General features: G+C 38.4%; 1 protein-coding gene across 1 annotated transcript; it reads right to left on the reverse strand.

Moving 5' to 3' along the window:
- Positions 1-4027: 4027 nt before the first annotated feature.
- On the reverse strand, positions 4028-5869 carry LOC139881652 (uncharacterized). The gene is made up of 4 exons (XM_071866097.1): positions 5706-5869; positions 5513-5611; positions 5173-5442; positions 4028-5099 (listed from the first exon to the last, which is right to left on the reverse strand). Exons 1-4 carry the CDS (start codon positions 5867-5869, stop codon positions 4028-4030), a joined length of 1605 nt encoding a protein of 534 aa, XP_071722198.1.
- Positions 5870-10425: the final 4556 nt, after the last annotated feature.

Genomic DNA, 10425 nt, shown 5'->3' on the forward strand with positions numbered 1-10425 from the left:
AGACATGTTTGTTGCACTCAAATTTTTTAGTTTTAAGTTGTATATATTGTTTGGTTTGATTAAATTTTTATTTAGTTGACAAAAAAAATACAAAAAATTATAAATATATATCCTAACTCTAATATATAAATATTTTATTAGAATTTTGGTTGTACGTAAACGTATGTATATGTTTCGGAAATTGAATTTTTGGAACTAATACTTTAACAACTTTGATTACGCAGAAATTAACGTGATTTAGTGGATTTAATTGAATTTCGGTAGCATGATTTTTGGGAAAAGTTGTCCCGTGTACTGTATTTACAGGATGAAGAAATTCAATTTTTGTCCCGTGTATTGCATTTCCGGAACGAAGAAATAGGATTTGAATTTCTTTGACCCGAAATTTAAGTACACGAGACAAGGAATTAAATTTTCCACCCAATTTTCCTCTTCACGGACGACTCCATCTACTCCACTTCGTCTCTCTCTCCAAAACCGATCCGGATCGGAACACAGGACGACGAAGCTTTAATTTTCTTCTTCAATAGTTTAAGAAATTTGCTCTCTCTTGTCAAGTACTCAAAAAAAGGTATTTTTCAGTTATTTGTTCTTTAAATTTGTTCGAAATTTAGCGGATTAAATCAATGTAGTCATGTATTTTGCCAGAATTTCTTCAAATTACACCTTTCTGCAGTCCCGATTTTGTCGATTTTGCCGAAATTTACAGAGTTTGGTTTGATTTGTATGTTTGTGTAGGTGTTTTGGTTAGATTTTGTCGGTTCGGCTCAATTTGGTTTGGTTTTTACGGTTCTATTTTTTAGGGACAGTTCGGGTCGATCGGTTCGGTTTTTGTTTTTCGGTTCGGTTTTCTGGTATAGTTTTTTGGTTCGGTTTTTCGGTTCGGTTGAGTTATTTCGATTCAGTTTTTTCGGTTAGGGTGACCGGGAATTGAAGAAGTTTGGGGTTTTTATGAAATATATACCAACTTTGAGGTGTTAATTGTATCTAATTTATACAACGTGGAGTGAATTTATTAATTTGTAAAATATGAGGACTAGATAGTAAAAAAATTGTAAATTATATGGCCAACATGTTTTTTTAAAGAAGTATGTGGGACTTGTTTGGAACTAGGTGAAAATTTTACGGATGATATTGGGACTTATTTTAAATAACTCATTTTTTTGTTTTATTTTTTTTACAGATTATGGCAGAGAGATCTTCATGGATTCCGCAGGGACCTACTGAGGTCGATCTATTGTGGTTTCAGTCGCTGCATAGATCACGTCACATTTATTCGTCCTACGAGGAGTGTGATAGGCCACTGCTTGTGACGAGAGTCGACGCTTTCTTCTGGGAGTGTATACGGGATGGTGTTTATCGCATACCTCATGTGATGGCGTATATACGGATGATGGGGTTTAGATTGGTTTTCGATGTAGGGTATATGGAGTATGACCATCATATGCTGACGGTACTAGCCGAACAATGGAGGCTCGAGACTCACAGTTTCCATCTATCCATAGGCAGGCCACCATCACACTACAAGACGTTGGGGTGTTGCTGGGTCTGTGTGTTGACGGTTTACCCGTTACGGGTAGCGAGCCATATCCCGCCGACATCGACGGGTATCTCTAAAGGCCGTTGGGCTGTCGCTCGAATAGGGATGGGAAGACCACTATTCGTCTCGCTAGCATTAGGGACCACTTGGTGGAGCATCGCGACCGTGTAGATCTTTCAGAGGAGAAGGCGCTACAGAGGGCGCGATGTCATATCGCCTTCCTGCTTGCTGGTTGCTTCTTCTCGGATAAGAGCCAGAACAAGATCGATCTCTTCGTACTACGGCTCCTAGAAGACCCATAGACTTGCGATAGGTTGAGCTAGGGCAGCACCGTGCTTGCCTACACTTACCGCGCATTGTGCGATTCTGTCGGTTCCGGAGAGCATTATACGAACGTGTACGGGCTACTCGTGCAGTCATGGGCATGGACGATGATTCTTAAGGTGAGGCCCAGATTTCGTCGAGGACATGTGCGCCGGTCGGTTTGCCATTTGCTGCACAGTAATTTCACGTACATTTAAAGTTATAACTAAATTCATGATTTATTAAATTTTTCCTTTATGATTTATGGCGTATGAATTACCGTACTTTTTTTGGACTCAGGTGGACAAGACCTTTGTCAAGAACCAATATTACAAGCCACATCCTTCTGGCTTACATAGATCAGTTGTCCATGATGACTTCGTCACATGTATTTTATCATCTAAGTTTTAGTTCCGTTTTAAATTTTTCCTAATTTTTTTTTCAAAATATAAATTTATTTTTAACAATTACTTTCGTCATTTCGTTTTAGTTCCTATGGACACCCTAAGCCGACCACATGCTCAATCTACCGGATGGATGCCGTTAAGGCGAGCACATTTGGCTGTCGAGGACATACCTCCACTATTTCTATATTATGGAGGGGCTCTATCCCGATAGAGTCATGCGACAGTTTGGACGCCTGCAAGTTGTACCGGAGGCTCCTTTAAATGAGACTGAGACTAAAAGGTTGCACCGAATAAAGAGGCCGTCGCACGTTAAGAACTGGGAACAAGTGCATACTGTTTACGTTCAGGATTAGCACATTCGGGCTAACCGTGTTGTGGAGGGTACCCAGACAGCTCACCCGGAGGCTCCGCCGTCTTATCGGTCTTGGTACCGTAGTAAGATCGTCCGGTTTGTCCAGGAGCCCGGTCATGGGCCAGACACAGGAGGTTACCATGGCCACACAGATTCGGTGCATGCTTTAGTGCATACGATTTATTTATTATAAGTCATTCGTTGAGTGAGTTGTAGTGTACAATATTAATTCACTATTTATATTCCTTGGTATTGAATTGTAGAGCGACGAGTTGAGCCACCTGATGCATTGGGTGAGCGACCTTCATGAGGCGTACAGGGGTAACTAGTATCATCGCTAGCATGCAGAGAATTACAGGGAGTTTTCGGACAGGATCAGGGACTTCTTGGAGGCGACCGGTTTGCCGATCCAGGAGGAGACCGTTGTCTCGACCCAGGGCGTCGTGCATGTCGATCCCAGTCAGGATTACTTACCTCCCCAATGGAGATCACTGTTGTGGATGCTCGAGAGTCAGGTGTTGAGGAGCAGTAGACGAGCCAGGCAGCCCTCGCCTGAGGTACCTCCTCCTACAGCACATGCGGGATCCTCTCAGCTTGCTAGACCTTCTCGTCCGGCTTGATCAGGTCGTCATTCAGTATCGGATTTTCTAGTTGGATCCTCTCATCCTACTGGTTTCTCTCGTCATTCTACATCATCCCGACATTCTGTATCCGTTCACCATTCATGTGGTAATGTGCCACTGCCAGAGTCACAGCCATTGCAGAGCGATGACTTGTTGTCGTCACAATTGAATTTCTCGAAATTCCTGAACAACCATGCATTTATTACCTATGATTTGGCGGATGCCACTTCACCATATCAACAGTTCCCGATGTCATCCATGATTGTAGATCCTCTCGCTCCTGCACAACCTATCTAGTATGATTTCGTCGAGAGTCTTTTTGGTTCAGTGCAGCAGGAGCAGCAGTCGACCCGTCCAGTTCCTCCTTGTCACTCAGTTGCTGGAGATGTACATATGGGCTTAGGCATCGGGTTGAATTCTCAGGGCTTTCCCGACACATCCACGGACAATGTAGTAGGGAGCACGGAGGTCAAGAGCTTCATGGTTAGTATACGTTCGTAATCCATTTATATTTTTCACATAGTGTTATTAATATGTAGTTATTGATAAATTTAACTGTTTCATATTCTCGTAATTCTTAGATACTCAGACTCATGGTTGCGAACCATCTGCGGAAAAGACAGAGTTGCAGCGACAAGATCGTGTAGGTCGCGGTCAGAAGAAGAAAAGGAACAATTGGTTCTATTACGGGATATGAGCTAGTATTCGAATAGATTATATGTATATTGTGAGGAGTAATACTTTATTTATAATATTCACATTCGTCAGCACAATCTTTAGTTATTAAAAGATAAATTAATTATTAATATGTATCGTACTCATCATCATCAATCCCGACATCATCATCATCCTCATTATCATCATCATCACTGTTGTCATCATTATCGTAGTCATCATCTTCATCATCATCATCGAGAGGCTCATTTCCATAAAATTCGTACGGGTCGTGCAACATGTTCAACGACAGTGTATCCATCGATGTATGAGTGAACGGGCATTTCTTTCTGTCGTGGTCTCTGGCGTTGCAAAAACTGCACCCTCGTGGTCTTCGACCGGTCCTGTTCGCATAGTCCCTCGCGCCTAGCTGTCGTCTGTTAACTCTTTTGCGACCCCGACCGGTATGATGAACCATTCGACTGTCGTCTGGTAGGAGCAAAAAGTCAGATTCTAGCCAGTAATTTGGAAGAGGGCCAAAAACACCATTGAACTGTTGTCTCCAACCATCCCTTGTGTAGCAACGATGAATGAGGTCTAGACGACGGACGTTGAGTACCTTCGCAACAACCATGGCATGTGAATAAGAAATCATGTAGGTGTTCCAATGTAAATATGTGCATGAACCCATATCAAATTGAACCGTATGTTCACTGTTGGCAACTCCGAGACATAATGGCGGAGATCTGACACTGAACGTACGTTCGGGAGCATTTGGATATAACGAGACTATGTACCGTCTGGAATGCAACTTGTTTTCGTCGAATTTTTCCGTCGGTATCGGTACAAGCGCAGATCTGTATCTATTTATTTTCATCAGTTCGTCTGCAAATATTGCCATGGCTTTTGCGTGCGTGGCCTGATCGAACGCCCTAATCGGCAAGAAGCGGCCGCCTCTCATAACGTTATTGTAACTCTCCACGTCGTTCGACGTGGTTGTTCCCCATCGGTGAAATCCGTCATGGAATAATGTCCACTTCTCTAGGGGAATACATTGCAGATACGTACCTGCAGTCTGACTCTTTTTTATAAGATCTGTCCATGCCTTCATATATTTAGTCTCATCCAACTCGATACCCACGACCCTAGATAAGCCATATAATCTTTTCTTCTTTGGGACCGTTGACATCAGATTGGCACGAACGTGCTCCATGCAATACCTGTGCAGAAGGAATAATCAATTCATAGATTAATTTGAACTTGAAATTATAATTATAGTGTTGTAATCATCACCTGTGAACTCTCCAGTTTGGAGATGATGCATTGAACGTATCATGTAGAACGTAAATTTTTAGGTATTTTAAGAACTGATACCAACTGTGGTTCGACTCCTCGTCTATGATGGCATATACGATTGGCACGACTCTGTTGTTGGCAATCTTCACAACCGCTACAATCGCCTTACCCTTGTACGTCCCACGAAGATGAGTTGCGTCAACAGTAACTACCGGGTGACTGTCTTGAAATGTTAGTCTCGTGGCACCAAAATGCCAAAATACATATCTGAATAAATAGCAATAATCAGTATACAGTGTAAAATTCATATTACCGTGCCCGGTAATATGAATTTTACCTGAAAATCTTCCTCCTGCTATGCACAATTCCGTCCTCCTTCTTGAACTTCCACTGGACTTTCGACCCATTGTTACATTGTTTAAGAGCTCTCATGTAACTGGGCAGTTGGCGAAAATTTGTCTCTCAATCTCCTTATACCTAGTTCATCGCCACTTGCTTACCGTCCCAAGCTTTTTTCTTCCCAATTTTACAGTCGAATGCTGCTTCGCAGTCGGAAACATGGACTTGATTGGGCATTTGGACAGTCACGAATCTTATCCAATATGACGTGGGCAACGTAATCTTGTGAAATATTCCTGTCTTCACGTTCGTTGTTTGTTCCGTCACAATTGTGCCCGTCACACCAGACAGTCATTTGCCACGTGCGATATTCGCTCTTGAACGAAACCCAGATCTTCCAGTTGCATACAATACCCTGATACGGCTACTTAGTACGTTTGTTTGGACGATTTACGCATTCTGCAGCTCATGTTGTCCGGTCTGATGCCCTCACGCGATATTCTGCTCCCCGCCTAGTTGACCAAATCGCTAGCGCACCATGAAGCTCTTCCTTCTTAGAAAAATACGTCCCCAGCTTTATGGTACTAGGGTCACCATTGTATAATTTTAGACCACTAGAAATGCAGCGATTTGTTACCTCATCAGGCCCATCCATGTTGCTGAACACATGATAATCTCTTGCGCGGGGAACATTGTAATCCTCGTAGGATGAGGCGTATCCCCGTCGTCCGCGAGGCCTACTACTACCTTCTCCTCCGACATTGAATCTTGATGTCCGACCCGAATTATGAATCAGATGGTAGCTGATGAACAAGTCACGACTCCAAGAATGATGCTGATACATCAATGATAATGTAGCATCATCATTAATTACGATACATTATTTTTCACCGTTATCAACCGCGTATACATAGATAAGATTCAATTGTACCTGTTCTCTTTCAATCCCTGCATGATCGCACATTACTTGAGAAAAATCATCATAACTCAACATACCATTGATGAAATACGTTGCGTCAGGAACGCTACCCACCACGACCTTGCCATCCACAAATTGTACAGAACTCTTCCAGTATAAATTTAAATAGGAAGACATATTGAATATAAATTAAAAAATTAGGAATTCTAAAAGTATTGCGAAGAAAAAATTAGAATTATAAAAGTACTGAGAAGAAAGACGAATAAAGAATGTGAAAATGAAACCCGATGGTTGGTGGTTTATATAGGCAAAAATATCTCGAAAATAGAATTTCCAGGAGTCCTATATTCCCGTGAATGGAAACACCGGGACGAGGATTATACCCGGAATTTTTATTTACGGGACAAGCTTATGCCGTATATGGCATTTCCGGGACGAATCTTGTCCCGTATCTTTGTCCCGTATTTCCCATTTCCAGGTTGAAGCTTGTCCCGTATTTCCCATTTTCGGTATGTGGCTTATCCCGTATTTGTTATTCCCGGATTTTAATTGTAATTATTGGTCCAATCATGTAGCGATAACTATTTTTTTTTTAAAAAATGTCTCCCGTGTACTCGATTTCCGGGATGATGTTTAATTCAAATCTCCTTAATTAATCAAGATTATTTGTCCCATAAATCTCATTTTCGAGACAAATTTTTCGTGTTTACCTTTTAGAACTTACGTGTATAAAAGTGACATACCCAAAAAAAAATAACGCTTTAAACTTGTTTAAAACGCTGATGGACGTAAAAATTATTTTGCGTTTAACATGACTCTCCCAAGATCACATATTCAAGATATTTTGGGATAGGTTTGAAAAAAAAAATCAAATCGGATTGAACATAAAATTGTTTGAAATAAAGTGAAAGTCTATAATTCTTTGTATTTTAGTTCGACGTGAATCTTGACTTGTAGTCCTAAATTTTAGGTTTGTACTGATTTGAAGACTGGCCTACTAGCGATCTAGTTAGCTTAGTACTATATTGGAAACCTAGGTTTTAGCATTTAATACGGTCTAGACATATGCCCGAATAGTACTTCCCTTGAAAGTAAATAAGAAGCACACGTGCAAAAGAGATACAAGCCTTTATACGTCGTCCAATATCCGGAAGTCGGTCGCGTATATATACTTCCTGGCTGTTTGTATTTTCTCCCTTCGGACCTCAGAAGTAAGATTGTAAAGATGTTCATGTCATGTGTATTTTTTTTTCCGTTCATGAAAATTTCGTGTTCGGAGCATGTATATAATTGTATGATCCCTTTCAAATGGTTTGTTTCTTTATGCACACGCTTGAAATAATCTACTAATTCCCCTAAAGTACCCACACAAAAATCTCTCTATCTCTCGTCACAACATGGGGACATTAATTTTGACAATATTGGAACACGACTTAATATATAAGCTAGCTATATCTATAGCCAAGCCTTCTATACTTGAGATCAACCTTTTTAGCCTTTGAAAATAAAACATACTATAATTGAGATCAGTAATTTACTAACTTGTAGAGATCAGCTTACATAGTCTCAATATTAATGATCGATAACCTTTAATTGTTTAAATCTGTCAATATTGTTGATCCAGAATGCCACAAGCTGAATTTCTTAAGAGTAACGTCTGAGGCTGAATTATAAATTATGGTAGAATCTATCAAAATTGAACATATTATAATAATACAAAACTATTACTACTTTTGTCTCAAAATACATGATGTTTTATATTTTTAGATTCATTCGTATGTATCTAATAAAGATCATTAAAAAATACATGTACATATAAATATAATCATATCATGTATTTTGAAACGGAAGGAATAAATAATAAATATGCACTTAAACAGTTTTAGACATTTGCATTAAATACAGATCGACGCTTCTGTTACTGTATACCAGAAAATAAATGAGTACTTAAAGAAGAGGGATTTTGTTTGTTTTACTTTTACTTGAGTTGAGATACAACAGTAGTTGTACTACATTTACAACGGCGTTTATCGATCGATCAGTTAACTTGTCCCTTTAAATAAGGGTATGGAGTAAGATTGTAGGTCTGTCCATTTATAAATTAGATATAGAGCATCATCAAATCAATATCTTTTTATAAAAGTTCAGTATTTAAGCCCTACAAATTGGCAATAGATAGATAGAGGTAGTAGAACTAGACAACTTTATTTGTTGCGTGGATAAAAAACCAATAGTTAACAATTAGTCCTTGCTCATTGAATTTTCTTTTCTTCGTGGGACCCAAGCTAAAAGACTCACTCACCTAAGCTAACATTGGAAGAAAAAAAAAATCAAAATGTAGAATTGACACTTCGTAATATATATATATATATATATGGCTCTTGCATCAAATATATATATATATATATATATGGCTGGCCTTACTCTAGCTCATCTCTTTCCATGCTTGTAGTTTATTCTAGTCCATTCACTATTACTATACTGTCATTCAAGGTTTCTGTATATATATTCTCTGGTCAATACATTTCGACCATATATACTACTAGTATTAAACTAAGAACACGTCATCTTGTGGCCGGATGAGCATTGTTTAACCTGCCGATACATCATTCAACTCTTGATTGTGGTTTTTTTAAGGCAGGATTAGAATGCCAACTGATTTTTGAACAAAGTTAGAATTGTAATGCAGATCATTCTTACAAGTTGTACATATATATAGACGTGGCTAATTTTAATGAATTTGTTGTTACTTAAAAGAAAGTGATGGTATAGTAACCATGATATTATACATATATAGTATATAAACTATATATATACTATATGTAGATGAGGTTAATTAATCAATCTTAATTAAGTTACTCTCACTAACTATTAAGTACTAGACGTTATTCAAAAACTATTAACTAGACTAGTTATTCTAGTAGTAAAAAATTACTAGCACCAACTTTCTGATTTAATTTTCTCCTCTAATTATATTATCAAGATCTATCTCTATACATACAGTTGACTAACGGCAAAATCCTATAAAAAGACAAGAAAAAACACTTTTTTCAATTCTTGAATACCCTTCGAATCATCTTCTCTTATCAGTCTTCTTTTCTGTTTTACCATTACGATATAGTAATAAGTATCGGTAAAAGCTTTTCAACTTTCGGCTTCAAGCACATGACACAGTACAACCACATACAAAATAAAAACATTATTCTTCTGCACATTCATTCATCAATGGCCCATGTTTCCTGCTGATCTCATTTCACAATCTGCGAACCCTATTTTCTTTTTATCAATCTATCTATACGTACCCTAATAGGAGTATTCTATATATATTCTCTCATATTTAACTTCATTTCTCTCTCTCTCTCGTGCATAATTGTACTCTTGGAGAATGTCTCAAGTTATTCATCTTCGTCAAAGGTTAATGATATTACTAATGGTCTTCGTGATCGTTGGTCATGATCAGTTCTGTGAAGCTTCAAGAAGTGCCCTCAATGGATTTCAGTTCATAAATTCATCAAACTCGGACAACGATAGTAATAATACTAATATTGGCCACTTTTTTGGATTTCTACCAAAGAGATTCCCTGTACCAGCATCTGGTCCTTCAAGGAAACACAACGAGATTGGGCTTCAAAGTTGGAGATCGCCATGAATTCCTATATGATCACATAACCATTAATTAAGGTTTTACATTTTGTTTTATTTTTTCATTTTACTTCTGTATGTAACTATTAATTAATTGATTATGTGGAAGATGGAATATTGGTTTATGCACGTATTCATTTATATAAACCATTTTGATGATGACCTAGTATAACTTAATGCAGGTTTTCAGGGGAAAAAAATACGTAGAAATATTGTATGGAAAATATTGATGAATTTGATACGTAGCATACAAGAACTCAACTTTGAGCTCCTTTTTATTTAAAATACATGTTTTACATTTTGTAGATCATAATATATTAGAGTGTATTAAATCGAGTAATGAATTACAT

This window comes from Rutidosis leptorrhynchoides, unplaced genomic scaffold (genome assembly GCF_046630445.1).
Source record: "Rutidosis leptorrhynchoides isolate AG116_Rl617_1_P2 unplaced genomic scaffold, CSIRO_AGI_Rlap_v1 contig18, whole genome shotgun sequence".
Lineage (NCBI taxonomy): Eukaryota > Viridiplantae > Streptophyta > Magnoliopsida > Asterales > Asteraceae > Rutidosis > Rutidosis leptorrhynchoides.